The 17,824-nt window shown below is 41.2% G+C and overlaps 1 protein-coding gene across 2 annotated transcripts in view; it reads left to right on the top strand.

The window, feature by feature from the left end:
• kank1a (KN motif and ankyrin repeat domains 1a) overlaps window positions 1–17,824 on the top strand; it is a 71,147-nt gene that overhangs the window by 23,995 nt on the left and 29,328 nt on the right. For both annotated transcript variants that reach the window (XM_041998359.1, XM_041998356.1), the window contains exon 2: window positions 14,305–14,427. In XM_041998359.1, the coding sequence (XP_041854293.1) occupies window positions 14,391–14,427 (37 nt within the window). In that variant the 5' untranslated portion in view covers window positions 14,305–14,390. The remainder of the gene's footprint in view (window positions 1–14,304; window positions 14,428–17,824) is intronic.

The following is a 17,824-nucleotide window of genomic DNA, read 5'->3' as shown; positions in this document are numbered from 1 at the left end:
AGGCTTGGCCACAGTCTGAATTTCGGAAAAGGGAAGCATAAAGAGGGAGAGCAGCTTCATAATGGCCCAACCCAGACTAGACCAGTGATTCAAGGGAGGATGAAAAGAAGCAAAGCTAGAGGGACCAAATAACCAAAATGACTGTTTAATCCCAGAGGATGTTTTTATATGCTGGACTCTGCTGTTGTTTGGAAAACCAGGTCAGAACTCTTTGTGAGAGAGGCTGTAAAAGTAACACACTGCCTCATGTTGGACCTCCTCAGTTTGTGTTTGAATCCTGAAGTTTAAAAAGTCTTAAATGTTTAGATGCAGCACAAAGATGCAGACAGTTAAACTGAAAATGTTTATTTGATCAGTTTCCTCATCTAAGATTGTTAGAAATTGTTAAATGACTCATTAAAATATTTAGCCAATATTCTTAGTCAACTGTTGAACCTCAAAATACAATATCACATGTAGTATTTTTTTCTCATCTGAGCTGTAGTTTTGTGAAGAAAACTTTGCTGCAGACTCAGATTTTGGGATTAATTATTTAAAAATATCTACCACTATTATCAACTTCAATGCCTTTGCTTCAGTTGATATATTGTAAAAGCTCCACAGTTCCTGAGTTTAGACGTTGTTGTCCTCTAGGGGGCAGTGTTGTCAGTAAAATTACTCTTTTTTTTTTGTCAAGCAGAGTGAATCACTTCATGAATTTCTGCTCAGGACAAGTTCATTTAACAGGGAGCTGAATAGGCAGATTAATGATGTAACAGACAGTAAAGGGTGAACTTATGTCTTCTTTATATAGTATATTTGAGGAAAAAGAGAGATGTGTTTAAAAAAAAAAAACTTCTTCCTAAAAAAAAAAAGGTAACTGATGCAAATTAATCACATTTTACAAACAAGCTGATTTAAATTAGCTTCAGTTTGAAACTGATTGAAGCTATAAAAGGTGAAAGAACCTGTTTTGATTGGTATTTCTACTGCCAGCCGAAAAGTAAATCTGAGTTATTGACAGATAGGTGGAGCACAGACATCGGCCACATTTTTTATCTCATCAGTCTGTCTTCCAAGAAGTCAAGCAACGATGCGGCATTTTGAGATTTGATGTTTTTATTGACAGTTTATGAAAACCTGAGGGTTTACGATGAAGCTTGTTTGCCTTCGACACATTTGCACCAATTTTATGATGGTGAACGTCTGTAGGGCTGCTGGTGAGAAAAACATCTGAACCAAGAAAAGAAGCGTTGCAAAAACATGACCTCCAACATTACAAAAATAGTCAGTGAGGATAAAGCTAGGGATGAAAAGCACACCCACAATTCTGTGAATTATTTACTTGTAGATGACGAGCAAAGAAAGTAAAGTTATTTAAATCCAGTTAATTTTTATTCATGTTTGATTAACTTATAACACTTATCAAAACAGTCTTGACTTTGTTTACAGTGTTGTAAAACAGCAGTATGACCATGATTAAATTTGAAGATTTAATATCCTAAATGAACAAATTTTTCTTTGACCTTAATGCTGCTGTTTTGACCATTAGTGGAGGAGCATTAACAGAATAAAACTTTTGTGTAGATTATCTCTTTCTGAGTATCAGTGTAAAAAACAAGAATTGCCTCATGCAATTTTAGGTTTATATAAGTCAAGAAGAAATACTTCTTCTTTATCAGGTCCACCTTGCTAGTACCAGGTTGGACCCCTTTCACCTTCAGAACTGCGTTAATTCTATTCAACAAGGTGTTAGAAACCTTCCTCAAAGGTTTTGCTCCATATTGACATGACAGCATCACACAATTGCTGCATCCATGATGAGAATCTCCCGTTCCACCACATCCCAAACTGGTCTACTGGACTGAAATCTGGTGGCTGTGGAGGTCGTTGGAATCCAGTGAACTCATTGTCATGTTCTAGAAAGCAGGTGGAGATGATCTGAGCTTTGTGACATGGTGCATTATCCTGCTGGAAGTAGCACCAGAAGATGCTCCACTGTGGTCATAAAGGGATGGACATGGTCAGCAACAATACTCAGGTAGGCTGTGGTGGTTAAACCAGGCCACGTTGGTGCTAAAGAGCCCAAAGTAGGCCAATAAATGATCTCCCACACAATTACACCACCAGCAGCCTGAACTGTTGATCCAAGGCAGGATGGATCCATGTTTTCATGATGTTTCCACCAGATTCTGAGCCTAGCATCTGAATGTGGAGCTGAAATGGAGACTCATCAGACCAGCAATGTTTCTCCATCTTCTGTTGTCCAGTGTTGGTGAGTGTGTGTGAATTGTAGCCTCAGTTTCCTGTTCTTAGCTGACAGGAGGCACCCGGTGTGGTCTTCTGCTGCTGTAGCCCATTTGCTTCAAGGTTGGACGTGTTGTGTGTTCAGACATGCTGTTCTGCAGATCTTGGTTGGAACCAGTGCTGCCCATTCTCCTCTGACCTTTGACATCAACCAGACATTGTGGTCCAGACAACTGCTGCTCACTGATATTTTCTCTTCTTCAGACTATCTCTGTAAACCCTAGAGATGGTTGTGTGTGAAAATCCCAGTAAATATTCAGACCAACAACCATGCCACGTTCAGAGTAACTTAAATCCCTTTTCTTCCATATTCTGATGCTCACTTTGAACTTCAGCAAGTCATCTTGACCATGTCTACAAGACTTAATACATTAAGTTGCATTAACTGATTAGCTTTCATTGTTACTATCTTTTTAAGAACAACTCATTGAGCTGTCTGATGACTTCAGGTTAACCTGAAGCAACCTGCAGTGGTGGTTTCACATTGAACCAAGAAGGTCTTTAAGGGTAAAGGCCAAGGAACATGTATTACTTGGGAAAAAGATCATTTTAAAACCTTTGAAACTTCTAATGGTGCAGCAGCTTCAGTTAATGAGTCCGTGGAAACTCACATGATGGCCTCCTATTGTTTCAGTAACTGGTTACGTTAGATTCATGTGTTCTGTTGCTGAATGTGGTGTTAACTCGACAAAGAAAAGTGCGACAGCATGTGTTGAGAGGAGAATCTGAATACTTCACCACAGCCCTGCCTCTGTGGAGTTGCATCGTCTTGATCTAAATATGTTGTGATTTGAGTGTTTTTGAGATGTTCACGTTGTATTTCATGCTGCTGGTCTGTTAAATACAGGCTGTCCTGCTTCATTCCCAGAAATTATCCTTAGCAAGGAAAGGAACCACTGCAGAAAACAATCTGCTTATTCCAAGTTCACATTTTTCAGTCCAACCTAAACCTTGCCCACATTTGTAAAGTGTTTGAACTGCAGCTGGATTTTTAGGAGCACAACATGGTGTAGATTTAAAATTCAGCGGGATTTGGATCTCTGCATGTGTCTCACAGATGGTTCAATCTGATGTCTGTAATTTTAAATCCTCTTTGCAGCTAGAAGTTTTGAACTTAAATGTTCTGATTTCGATGTTACTCTGAAATGATAAGAATCCCATTTAGGGCACGTACAGAATCTCTAGAACAAAAAAGAAAAAAGAAAAAAACAAAAACTGGGAACATAACAGAAATGTAGAATTTCTTTTGATTTCCAAGATCAGAGTATCCTGAGGAATGCTTTTCATTCATTAACCCCATAATGACCCCTGTTGAATGAGGCTAGCGGCTGCACCATCGCTTGGAGCTGTAGGTGAAGGCAGCAGAATAACTTGATCTGTGATCTCACAGCTGCAGGTCTGATGGTCTACTCATCCTTCAACTTTATAGACTGCGAACTGGTTTCATGATATTTATAAACCAAAAACAGAGAGTGGTTGTTTCTTGACATTTTTATTATTATTATTATTATTAGGTCAGGATTTAATGGGTTGAGTTGCTTACTTTGTTACAATTTAAAAGCTTTAGTTGTTTTGTGAGCATGTTTGCACGTTTTACATTGTTCTTTGATCTTACAAAGCACTGCTTAACCGAGGTTTTAAAAGGTGCTATCTAAATAGTTTAGATTATCTTTGGCTTTCTTTGTTTTCTTAAAGTAGCACTTTGTAAATTTCTGACCGTTTAAAAGTTTGTTTCTGACACGTTTTGATAGCACAGTGACTTTTATTACGTACATTCCTAGAGCCATCAACACCCCGCAGTGTCCCAAGGCTGAGAAAATGCATTCACAACCTTTTTTTTTTTTTCTTTTTTCTTTTTTTTTCAGGATGCTGCTTCACTTTACTGCAGCATTTCATTTTACGTCACCGTATAACATGCCAGCAACTGGAACTCAACACAATGGCTGTTTTGAACGTGCACTGTGGCTAATCCATCAAATAAACCCAAGGGGGAATTGATGGAGGAAGAGAGGAAAAAGAGAGAAAGTAACATAGCAAGAGATGAGACAAGAGTCAAGTCAGACTGACTTTTACTGGCTGGAGGGCACTCGAAGAAGAGACTAGATCCAGAATGGGCACTAAATTAGTAGTCATAAGTGGGCGCCACAAGTTTAGTGATGTTGCTTCATAAACAATCATGAGAAGGACAGTGTGGGAGGAGACTAACACTCACAATCCGATTGGCTGTTGATGGTAAGGTTTATGTCACAGGCTATTGCTTAGAAGAGGTGAAATTTACAATCATCAAAATTAGACCTTAATTTTCAATTAATGCAAATGATGGGCATTTTCAATAAAAAAAAATCCTGTAAGAAATCACTAACAATTTTTCAACCATTCTTTGAATGCACCAGCAGGTGTTTAGAGATGGCTAACACCATGTTGCTGGCATTGTCATGTACATTCGCAGTGGAAAGCACATTTGTGAGGTTTTCAGTGTTGTTGGTGCTCTGGCATGGCTTCGCTCTGCAGCACAGAGTACATAAGTGACAGTAACATACAACTCTGCTGTAAACCTTTCAGCACTCGCTGTGTCCTCTGCTCACCTACAGTATTATCATACAGTTCCATCATTCTGGTGTTTTTACTGTAGATGCAGGCTCAGCAAATTCTATCAAACTCCAGAAACCTTCAGCTAAACTGATGGAAGACTGTCTTTAGCGATCATCTTTGAGATCAGATGTTTTTGGATTGGTGAACTCAAGTCGACCTGGCATTGTTTTTGTATTGAAATAAAACATTTATTTTGTCTGTCCTTTCTCTTGTTTTGTTTGGTCTCATCCTGTCATGTCAATTGTCATTTTGTCTTATCTGTTTCACCTTTTGTACACTTATGTTTGAGGCTGAATATTTTGGGATATCTCAAGAAATCTAAATATTATTCATTCTAGTTAAACCCATGGAGGGGTTTGTATTTTCAGCGTCCAGGCAAATGTGCTGTTTCATCATTTACCTTTTGGCTGAGTGGGAACATCTGATCTTTTTTAAAGAACGTTTATCCAAGAAAGCAACATTTAAAAGTACAATAATCCCATCCTTCTTGTTGTACATTGTACTTGAGCAGCTAGTCTATATGCTGCAACTTTATTTTTATCAATAGATGTGTTCATATTCACCACGGCTCTGATGTGCTGCAGGAAAGACTCATCTTCACAGAGGAAGGGAAGTCTTTACTTTACTTTTAGAGGAATGTAACTGTTTTCTTTTCCACCTCTGACCCTGTGACTTCTCTTGGGAAAATGCCACCCTCCTAACAGTAGACTCATAAAGTCAAAGACACAATCCTTTCATTCCTGTAGTTTCCTCCCTCCTTGCCAGGATAATTGAAAGGCTTTAACACTGGCTTTTCAGAGCTGAGTTTAGCAAGATCGCGCAGGACATCAAAGGAAACGAGGCTTCGAACAGCATAAGCTGGGGTCAAGACTGCAGCTACCACTGCCAAACGGTGGAGAGCGTTAGCACTGAGACGTCTGGCCTCTTCATCCCGGCCTGTGCCTTCTCCACAGTCTGCACAGCAGCTTCTCCTCCAAAGCTTCAAAGGCATTTTATAATGAGGGCCAGATGCAGAGCTGAGATGACAAGTAGCCACTGCTTGTTCTGCAATTACTGTATTCACGCTGAAACACCAGCAGAGAAACACGTCATGATTTATTTAGTTTCACTTTGGATATGTTGCTCTGTTCTTAAAGATGTTAAAAAAAAGCACCGTCTTGTGAGCGAATCTAAAAGTTTAAAATGCTCTCCATGCGGCCTGCACACAGTTCTTGTTCTTTTTATTTTTTGTGCTCATTTAATGAAAACATCTCTGTTTATCTGGAGGCTGTTTCCCTCCATTAAATTTTCAGCCTCTGCTTTTATTAGGGGAAAAATGGGCCTGCTGAATATTCAGTGCTGTGGGTTTGAAGCTTTCACAAACCTCTGGTAGCTTTTCATGCAGTTTACAACACAAGTCACAAAAATCCAAGATCTGTTTTTCCCAGTGGAAAATGTGAACAGTTGCATCACATCCTGTCAACTGGTGACTTTATACGGCTGCAGACTTAGTGGCTAGCTTTTAGGCCTTCATGAATGTTGATTAGATTTTATTTCCATTCAATTAAACAAACATTTAACTCTTGAAATCACTAAAGGGTCTGATTTGATGCTTAGATGTGGTGTTTGATTTAATTGTTTATAGAAAATCAGGATTTTTATGCAAATTGTTAAGCCTATTTTTAAATCCAGTCTTTGTGATACACTTGCTTTTTCATCACTTGAACAGCCCAAACCGCACCACGTTACCTTTGCACGTTGTTTTATTTTTCCCGCATGTCTTCTCATATTGCAGTAAATCACCCTGTCGGGTGTCTTTTGAACATGGACTCACTTCTATGAGAAGAACCTGAGTTGCTGTAAATCACAAGAGACACAAACCTGCAGGCTAAACTGCACAGTGTTTTGTTGCATATTTATGTAACAGCTGAAGTAGAACAAAACAAGTTGTTCTGGTTTGTCGCAGGTAATGTCACTGCTCTGTTTGTGTGTTTTTTTTAATGCGACATTTTCAGCTGGGTGAAGCACACCAGTTCTACTCGGATCTGTTCTCTCTGGAGGAAATTGTGGTGAGTTTTCGTTGTTTTAGATTACTCCAAAGATTATAGAAAACTGATTGACAGTTTGGTTTATGCTGACTGCTTTCTGAGCTGAATGATGCATTAAAAATGGCATTTTTTTAATTTTTACTGGAGGCTACAGTGAATACGCGAATCCATCACACTGTCTGGGTCTGGGTACATTCCTCATTTGTTTAATATTTTGCTTCAATGAGCCAAACAGTATCTTTTTAATATGGTCTTGAGCACTACTGTAATTCTTAGGACTTTTTGCAGGACTTTTAAGGTTTTTCTTTTGGACCTCGGCTGGTTTTCACTCATTATCAGTCCAATTTCTACCTGACCAAAATAAAGAAGTAATGTAGCAGGTTGCAGAGATAGATAATTTGTTCCTATTTCTTCTCTTACTTCTTTTCTGACAAAAAAAAATGATGGCACAATTTGAAATAATAGTGTTCTTGCAGCAGCAAGGTGATTCCCAAAGAGCTATTGCATGAAAACATATTTCAGCATGATGTTCAGTGTGTTCTTAAAAATAACAGGAAATGACAAGTGGATGACAAGAAAAGAAGAGTCAGGCCTAGAATTTCTTTTACTTTGTAAAGAATTAGAAGAAAGAAAAACACCTAGTAAAGACCTGACACGAAACCCGAGAGACGCATCTGAACCTTCAGTTGATTCAGCTGCTGTTCACTGAAGCATCTTTAAAGATGGTCTCCATGGAAGGGTGGCTGTCAAAGGCCATTTTTAAGGCAGGGAATTGGGGAGAAAAGGCTGAGGAATGGGACAAGACACAAGAACTGGACTGAATCAGTGGAACAGGTCAGATGGAGTGATTTCACCCTCAAAACCTGGACCTTTAGAATTATTGAAGCAGTATGGGATCATCTGGACTGAGAACAGAACAAAAGGCTGAAACATAAAAAAAGACTTAGTCTTTCAAGAAGCCTGCAGATCTATTCCTGAAGAACAAAAAGAAATTACATAAAAACCCCTCTGAGAGGGTCCAGAAGAAATTATGTAGTCAAACCAAATATTGACTTTCATGCTCATAGAACTGTAGAAACTGTTTTCCTTAAATTCCCACTTACATTTATTTGCATATCTTTAAATTGTTGCACATTTGTCATTTTTATGGCAATGAGGCATGTCTTAATGTTTGGGTTTTCTTAGAATTATCAAAATTGTTGTTCCCTGGTGGTGGAACGATCTACCGACTGCAGAGTCCTTATCCACTCTTAAGAGCATGTTAAAGACTCAGCTGTTTAAGGAGCATTTCCGCACTTAGCTTAACTCTTCTACCCGTCAGAATAGAAGAACCTCTTTGGCTCAACCAGGTACTGAATAAGCTGCGTGCACTTATGCCTAAGGTGATATTGTGCAATGGAGAAAATAATATATATATATGCGCCCCATCTAGCACTACATGACAACACCTGAGTCCAACTGGACTCACAGCAGTCTGACTACCACTTAATTATGACGTCCCATCTTGTTTGTGTTGTTCTTACTCTCAAATTTAAGTCTCTTTGGATAACAGCATCTCTTAAACTAAGAGAAAATATTAGATTTTTTTTCCTTCTTCTCATTGTCTACTGTTTTCTTCATATCATTTCTGTTTTTTCTTTTTATAAACTAAGTGTAGCCGTACTTGTCTAATAATAAGTACAACTAGACTTGCAGCCACAAGTGTGACAGGGTGGCCTGTCGCGTTGGCCCGGGGCGTGGGCGGGCTGCCCCGGGGGGTTTGGCTGCTGGCCCTGGGGGGAAGGTGCTGTTTTGGGGGTGGGGAGTGGGGGACTGGGGCGGGGTGGGGGGGGTGGGGGCCTGGTTCGTGTCTCCTCGCCTCCTGGCTGGGGCTGTCCCCCCGCGGCGTGGGGTGGCGGGAGGATGGTGGTGGGGGGGATGGTGTTTGTGTGTGTGTGTGTGTGTGGGGGGGGGGGGGGGGGGGGGAAGAGTGGTGTGTGTGTGGGGGGATGGGTGGTGGAGGGATGGTGTGTGTGTGTGGGGGGGGGGGGGGGGGGGAGAGTGGTGTGTGTGTGGGGGGATGGGTGGTGGAGGGATGGTGTGTGTGTGTGGGAGGGTGGGGTGTGTGGAGGTGGATGTGTGGTGTGTGGGAGGGGGGGTGGTGTGGGTGTGGGAGGATGAATGGTGGAGGGATGATGTATGTGGGGGAGGATGGGGTATGTGTGGGAGAATGTATGGTGCAGGGATGGGGAGTGTGTGGGAGGATGGATGGTGGAAGAATGGTGTGTGTGCAGGAGGATGGATGGTGTATGGGAGGGAGGATGGTGTGTGTTTGGGGGAGTGGTGTATGTTTGGGAGAGTGGGTGATGGAGGGGTGGTGTGTGTGTGTGTGGGAGGATGGGGTACGTGAAGGTGGATGTTTGGTGTAGGAGAGGGAGGACGGTGTATGTGTAGGAGAATGATGTATGTGTGGGAGGATGGGTAGTGGAAGGATGGTGTGTGTGTGTGTGTGTGGGAGGTGTGAAGGTGGAGGATGGTGTATGTGTGGGAGGATGAGTGGTGGAGGGATGATGTGTGTGTGGGAGGATGGGGTAGGTGTGGGAGAGTGTATGGTGGAAGGATGGTGAGTGTGTGGGAGGATGGATGGTGGAAGGATGGTGTGTGTGTGGAAGGATGGATGGTGGAAGGATGGTGTGTGTGTGTGGGAGGACAGAGTATGTGAGGGTTGGATGGTGTATGTGTGGGAGGATGAATGGAGGAGTGGAAGGAGAGTGTGTGTGTTTGTGTGTGTTGGTCTGGGGGGGGGGGGGGCAGGACTGGTTCTCGGGGTGTGCGGCTGGGCGCTGGGGTGTGGGGCTGGCCTCTGGCGGTGGCCGTCTGGGCGGGCCGGGTCCCCCCGGGTGGCGTGCTGGCCCTTGGCCTGTGGGGGTGGGGGGTGTCCCTGCGCTCCTGGGCCCGGGCCCTCTGCCCCGTCTGTCCCGGGCGGCCGGTGCCCGGGGGGGTCGGGGACTGCTGGCCTCGGCCTGCCGGGGCCGGTGCCCTGTGTCCGCGGGGCGGCTCCTGCTGGGGTCTCCTGCTGCTGCCTTCCTGGGTGGGCGAGTGGTCGTCTCTGTGGACCGGTCGGGATCTGTAGCCTACGGGGGGGCTGGTGGCCTGGGTCTCGGGACCGCTGGCCTGACTCTGGCCTCTGTTCAAGTGAGGTGGCATCTGCATGATCACTCTGCATGGTCACTCCTTCCTGAACGTCTCCACACAGTCTTTGCGTCGCCGTGTGGCCGAGTTCTCCAGCATATCCACACAGGTTTCTCTGCGCGTGTTCTTGAATACAGCAGTTTCACTTATATCTATTATCATATTTTTTTTCTTTTTTTTTATTATTTCTGTTCTTATTATTATTATTATTACTCCTACTCTTATTATTATTACTACTACTATTATTATTATTACTATTATTGTGATTATTATTATTGTTACTATTATCAACTAGTTGTGTAATGACCTACTGGCCAGGATGATCTTAGCTATATATGTTGCAAGTAGTATGGATTACATGGTTTTCTGTATAATGTTTTAAGTCCCCACCCGCACTCCCCACACCCTTTCTGTCCCTCTCTCTCCCCTCCCTCTTCTCTCTACTTTCTTTTCTATCTCTCTCTCTCTCTGTCCCCTCCGGTCGAGTCCAGCATTAAGAGTCTGATTTAATAAAGTTTTTCATGTCATCAAGAGGGACTTTATACATGTAGTATAAATCCCTGCTTGATAGAGTAAAATTGCCCAGCACCAGACAGCAGCCAGACAATCATTCTGTTTGCAACGATGCTGGACAAGACAGGTTGAAAAAAAAAAAAAAAAAAAAAAAAAAAAAAAGAATTGCAGCCACAACGTTTCCCCTTCGCTCTGTCTTTGAACTGTCACAACCTCTTGCAGTGTTCTGTGGTCTCCAGAAACAAGGATGTTTGCATTGGACTTGATGGGTCCTGTGGGAGGTGTGGTGGACCTCTATGGGTGGAAGTCCTTTAAACAGTTTTTTTGTGGGTAATTTGTCACTGCTGCCATGTTGGAGTGTCACAACATCAGTGGTTTAAGAGTTGCAAACTGGTGTAAATGAAAGTGAAGAGGCGCAAATTCTGCTGTGTTGATGTTGTATTTGTGTTATAATTATCAGTATCAGTATAACTCTTCTGTAACCCACTGTCCTAATCTATCGTTTTTAGCTTGACATTTCTGTCTTCACCTTCAGCTGCTGATGCCTGATAACAAACACTGTTGTGCTGGTTGATATGTAACTATCAACGAGAAACCCCTGTTACATTCTGCTCATTAACTGTATCAGCTGAAGTGCAGCGCCGCCGCAAGAGCAACCAGAGGTTGTTAACCACATTAGCTGACCATGTGTTTCACCTGGAGGCCCAGCGGAGGGGTCGGTTCCACCCAAACAGCCTTAAAGTCCTGTTTCCCCTTATAGGACACAGATCGTTTGGCTGTCATCTGAGGAAGTTGTCTAATCTTAGCCGTGAAACCTATCTGTCCCTCAGAGGGCTGCTGGGTACAGGCTCGCCGTCGGACCGTTGCACACTCAGTTGTGTTTCTACCTGCGTGCTGTGGCAGGAAGTTAGAATGAGAGTTACAGGTAAGACAGCAGACCTCAGGGCTGTGGTTTGCATGAATATATGGAAGTGTTTGTGCATCAGATTCTGCAGCAGCACATTGTAGTCGGTGTTAACTTTCACGCTGCAATTGAGAAATCTTTAAATTGTAAGTTGGATAAACGCTCCAGAAATGTGACTAGTCTTTATGTGACGTTGCCTTTGACATTTAAAGTCTTTGAAAAGGTTTTCTTTTAAGTGATTCTACACAGCTTACAAGCTTGGCTTGTGTTAAAGGCATAGGGCGAAAAGCTGAAGGTCGTGTTGTAAACTGCAGAAATGTGAGTTCCTCAACACGTTGATCATTAACTGTCTTGTAGCAACAAGGAGAGAAAAGGAGGCGATGAGAAGTGCAGAGTAGTCCTTTAATGACTTACAGCTGCAAAATTTATTGTTTGGCTTTCTTCCTTAAGAGTTTACTTAGAGTTATATGTAGAATATTTAACTCAGCTGTTTTGATGCTAATTTTATCATTGTTTGCTGTTTGTAAAGGCGTTTTAAAGTTCTTTCTTTTTTTGAGTTGGTGTGCTTTTTTGTGTTTTCCAATATTTTTGGTGATTTTAAAATTTTATTTCTATTAATTTGTAATATTTGTAAGAATTGGTTATTTATTTGAGCAGCTGACCTGGTTTTTCTGTGCAGGCTTCTAATAAACTGGTACTGCACACTGATTATTAGATGAAATAGAAGTTACGTTTTTTCTCAGGATCTCCTGCTCCTTTTTCCAGGTTTGCGTTCTGGCAGCTCATGGAACAGGACACGTGGGAGATGTTTGGTCAGTCGTGTGTGTTCACTTGCATGAAGCTTGTTTTTCAGGTTGCTTTTTTTGTTTTATTTTTATTTCTTTTTTAGAACTAGTGTCTCTGAGTTTAGATGTGAACCAACTGTAAAAAAGTTTGGACTAAAATTATACATATAAATCTGGGAAAAATAAATTTTGCCTGACAAGGAGGTTACATGGTGGTTTTGGCATGTTCGTGGGCAACATACCATCATAAATACCAGTTCAAATTTTAGCGGGTGGTGGTTGCAGATTTTTATCACTATTTTTTTACATTATATTTTTGTCTATCACAAATTCTGTCACAATACAAATCAGATGTTATTCAGTTCAGGAACAAGTTAATATGAACTGATGTCACATGTTGACGTGCCATGTTTTTTTTTTTTTCCTTATGTGGATTGTGATGAGTATTTTATAAACAGTCACAGCATGTGACTTGTCAGCTGATGCGCCGTCTTTCCTCCAAAATCCAAAATATTTCAGACTGACCGCTTTTTTTCCCAGAGAGACAATCTTATCACTATGCATTGATGTATTGGTGACCTTCCATCAAATATCATTAAACTTATACAGAAATAAAATATGAATCTGTAAAAGTCATTGCTGATTGGAATAATTTGTATTAGATGAATTGGTGTGAGGGTTCTTCTTTTGGTTTGTGTAGCACCACAGACCCGTTTGTACAATGAAAGTAGCCTCTAAATGAAACAATAATCCACATCACTTAGACATTTGAGTCAAAGATATTTTTCTCTTTGATGTAAATCTGTCAACACTTTTTTTTTAAACTATTTTTTTAACCTTTTTATTCTAGAAGAACCGCATCTTTTCTCTGGATCTCCTTCAGTCAGTTTTGACATGTTCATTTTAAATTAAGGATGGGCAGATGGAGAGCTTCAGCAATATGACTGCAGTTTATTTGGATGTGAAAACACTTTCTGTTCTGTGTAGGGAGTCTGATCCATATTTTCTCTTTACAAAGTACAGTCGTAAACATGACATTGCTGTTCTGCTTTATTCAGGTGCATCTAAACGAGAATTTTCTAGAGCTGCAGTTGTCATCTATGTGCTTCTTTCTCGTCTCTTCAGGCACCTACAGACTCAGATTTTTGTAGTCTTGCAAGCGCACTTCGAACCACATTTGAGCACTTCCTGATCTACCTGCATGGTGTGTTAGGGAAATATGGCTGCTCCCTCTGTGGTTGTTCTTCATTCTGCTTTCCACTTAGTTGCTGGACATATCGTCCATAGAGCAGTGGTTTTCAAATGGTTTGAACTCCGACCCCAAGATAACATACGTTGATGTTTGCAAACCCCTGGTTTGACTGGTTAAAAGCCAAAATTTATTTGATAAATGTAAGATATATATATTTTTTAATTATCTACGACCCCCTGAAATTTCCTTGCAACCCCCGTGGTGTTCACAACCACCAGTTTGAGAAGCACTGCCATAGAGGACTTCTGGTGAAACAACTCCACAACTCAACAAAAGCAGTAGTCTTATGTTAAGACCCTCAGTTCAGCAAAAGACCACTAGGGGTCTCTGCTCCAGAGAATGAAAGTCTTCAGCCTAAACAAAAACCGTTGAAAGACTACATCGCCTCATTATTTTGGTCTCCCAGTTTCAGCGTGTCTGGGGCCCACAAAGTCTGTTTTCTCCTAATTTTGCTCCATATTTTTTACAAGACAACAGCTCTGTTGTTTCTGCTCATAATGTCTCCGTTGATGACTGAACCAGCACACACAGGACCTCTATATTCATAAATGTCAGATGCTAACACACCTGTGAAAAATCTGTTATATCACATCTAGTTGACTTCAGCTCACAAAGAAATCTTTTGGTGGATGTAAAAAAAAATGGATATCAGATGGAGAAAATGAATGTGTAACTGAACGGCACTGCTGTAATGAGTAAAAGAAATTCTGTCTAACTGCTGCTTCTGTGTCTGCATTACTAACTTAATGATGTGCATCTTGTGTCTATTTGCAGGTTGCATGCTTATCTGGACTTGATGCATGGCAGCTGCATGACTGCAGTGAGTCCTGTTGTGGGACTGAGAGCACACAGCTGCAGCCATGGCTCAAACCATGCACGTGAATGGCAACGGCCCAGGTAACCAGACCTCTTTTTTTTACCCCCATCCTTTATGTAATCATATTTGATTTTGTGCTCTAGCTCTTTTGTCTTAGCGATACAGAAGTATGTCTGTGTTTGTCTTGTTCTCTATTTGCTACCTTGTTTTTTGTGTTTTGTGTATCACAGTGTATATGTATGTGTCCCAGACGGGGGAAAAAAATCTCATCTGGGCTAAATAAAACTTAGCTGGACAGGAATACAATAGGACTAAAGTTGGATTAGGAGTCCAGTTTCAAGCTTCTCATAGAAGTATATTTAACTGTTCACCTCCTGCATCATAATGTGACTCTGTTCCAGCTCTGAAATATGTCCAACTTTAGTTTAGCTGTGTCATTTAAAAGCCCTGCAGACATGAATAGATTATGATACATGATCAGGACAGTCAGTATGTATTTACAGCTTGTAGCATCCTAATAAACCTCCAGAACAACACAAGTATGGTTTTAAATCATTATTATTGTAATGATATTATGTTATTTTTAGTGATATTTAGATGGTTTTTACAGGTCATTGCTGTTAAAAGCAATACATAACATTACAATACAGCCATATATACTACAGGGGTTGTTTCAGGAAAACCCACATCTTGGAATTTTAAATGCAAAACGAAGCCATTGAGGAGCAACCACCACAACATTTGGGACACCAAATTAAATTTGGCAAAACACTTTTACCCAGCTGAACATGCCCAATTTGACAAAAAACAACCAAGGCGAGGGTTTAAAATTAAAGCTAGTATGAGGACAGCCACCAACCCCTGCCCACTTTCACTAGAATCGTCTGTTTACAAAGAAAATGGTTTCAGTCACCAGAAAACCTCCCTGATCCTAAAATAGGATTTTCCGAGATACTTCACGGATGTTGGGTAAACAGAAATATTTTGTCTTCATGAGACTACCGCAAACTGCTGAAGTCTGATCCCAAAGCATTAATCAGCTTTACAGTAAATATGAGGATGTATATTCACACTAGGGCTGCATGATGTGAGGATGTCAAGTGAAGTTGTGTGTGCATGTGGGTAGGGGTGTGCCGGTTCAGAGTTTTTGTGAGTCTGTGTGAATTGTAGCCTCAGGTTCCTGTTCTTAGCTGACAGGAGGCACCCGGTGTGTCTTCTGCTGCTGTAGCCCATCTGCTTCAGAGTTGGACATGTTGTGTGTTCAGAGATGCTGTTCTGCAGATCTTGGTTGGAACAAGTGGTTATCTGACTTCCTGTTGTCTTTCTGTCATCTCCAACCAGTCTGCACATTCTCCTCTGACCAATGAAGACATTTTGGTCCAGACAGCTGCTACTCACTGGATATTTTCTCTTCTTCGGACCATTCTCTGTAAACCCTGGAGATGTTTGTTTGTGAAAATATCGTAGATGAGCAGTTTGTGAAATACTCAACCAACAACTATGCCACGTTCAAAGTGACTTAAATCCTCTTTCCTCCTCATTCTGATGCTCAGTTTTAACTTCAGCAAGTCATCTTGACCTAATAAAGTGGCCAGTGAGTGTATGTAAAAGTAGACTAAAAACAACTGTTTCTATCAGCCTTATGACACTCGCTTGCTAGACTGCAACAATCTTTATAGAGCTGATGTTTAAAAACAACAGTACCACACTTCCCTTAAAGCATACATTGTATCTCAGACTTTGTAATTAACTTAAGGGGAAAAAAAGTGTGTGAAGCTTCTCCACATGTAAATTCTCTACATGTACTTTCTCAGACATGGAGCCACAGACTGCATCAGTCAGAAGAGAACATGTAAAAAATAACTGAATAAACTTCAGCATCTGTACTCTGACTCAGCTCCGTCTCCTACGCTGGAACATCTCTACACAGGAGGTTAAATATCACCATCTTCCAGGCATTCCTCAACCACAGCAGGTGACCACTTTGGCCTGTTAACTGCAAACACTGCAGATTGGCTTTTTTTAACCACTTAGAGGGGAGGAGATGAGCAGCATTAAAACATTATTCAGCTTTTTTACTTTTCTAACTCTGTTAAAACAGACAACAAAACGCCGGCACGTTGTTTCCTTTGATGAAATCAACACTGTTTTTAATCTCAACAATCTCCTTAAGACTCAGGATTTCTTTCAAGCGTTCTGTGAGAATCTGTCCAGCATGCAGCACATTCCTGGAGGGATTTGGAAGCAAGAGGCTTCACTCTCTCCTGTTAGGCTTCGCAGGAATGTGAGCCATCTGCAGGTGTGTGTTCAGAGCAGAGACTCGGCTGACAGCAGTTATTTCACACTGAGGTGTGGAAATCTTTTCTACATATGTATCAACACAAGAAGCAGAAGAAAGTTTTTTTTTCATGTGTGACGTCCATGAGAAGACAGCACTGACGTTCTAATCCATTAAGAACTTAAATTATTTTGTGACATAAATTCATGAAAATGACCGAAGCTAACTGAATACGCCTGACAGTTGATCACTATAACCTTGATTTTCTGAGTCATCTGTGAGCTTTATAAAGAACAACAACAAAAATAAAAAGTAACAAAAACAGCTAAAACTGAAACTTGTTGCTTTTTTAAATTAACATAATTTTTGCTTCTTCCCTTTTTCCTCTGGTTTATTAACAAGTGGAAAACAAGTGGAAAAGGAAAACATTGCCTGATCTGAGGAGTCTCTATTTCAGTTGCATCATTCAGATGGTGAGGTCAGAATTTGGTGGAAACAATATGAAAACATGGACGCTGCCTTGGATCAACGGTTCAGGCTAATACCAACGTGGCCTGGTGTAACCACCACAGCCTACCCGAGTATTGTTGCTGACCATGTCCATCCCTTTATGACCACAGTGTAGCATCTTCTGATGCTGCTTCCAGCAGGATAATGCACCAAGTCACAAAGCTCAGATCATCTCCAACTGCTTTCTAGAACATGACAATGAGTTCACTGGACTCCAACGGCCTCCACGGCCACCAGATCTCAATCCACCAGAGCAGCTTTGGGATGTGGTGAAACGGAAGATTCTCATTTTGGATGCAGCCGACAAACCTGCAGCAACTGTGTGATGCTGTCATGTCAATATGGAGCAAAACCTCTGAGGAATGTTTAATACTTTGTTAAATTAAAGTAGTTCTGAAGAGAGAACTGGGTCAGACCTGGTACTGGCAAGGTAGACTGAAGTGGCCAGTGAGGGTGTTTTTATTTGGTCCATCAGTGTTTCTTATCATCTCTCTCCAGTTTTTATGAATCAAGTTTTAGTAACGTTTACTTGCATCAGTTGACTTTGCAGACAGTGATGATCTTGTGCAGTAGAGCTTAACATGTTTTATAAATAACACTGAAGAAAATTATTTTTGTTTACCCTAAAAACACATTTTTTTAGCACAGAAAAGGAAGTCAAGTAACTCATGTCTGTTATAGAACAATAC

The sequence above is a fragment of the Melanotaenia boesemani genome, chromosome 11, assembly GCF_017639745.1.
Source record: "Melanotaenia boesemani isolate fMelBoe1 chromosome 11, fMelBoe1.pri, whole genome shotgun sequence".
NCBI lineage: Eukaryota > Metazoa > Chordata > Actinopteri > Atheriniformes > Melanotaeniidae > Melanotaenia > Melanotaenia boesemani.
This window is presented reverse-complemented; position numbering and strand designations above follow the sequence as displayed.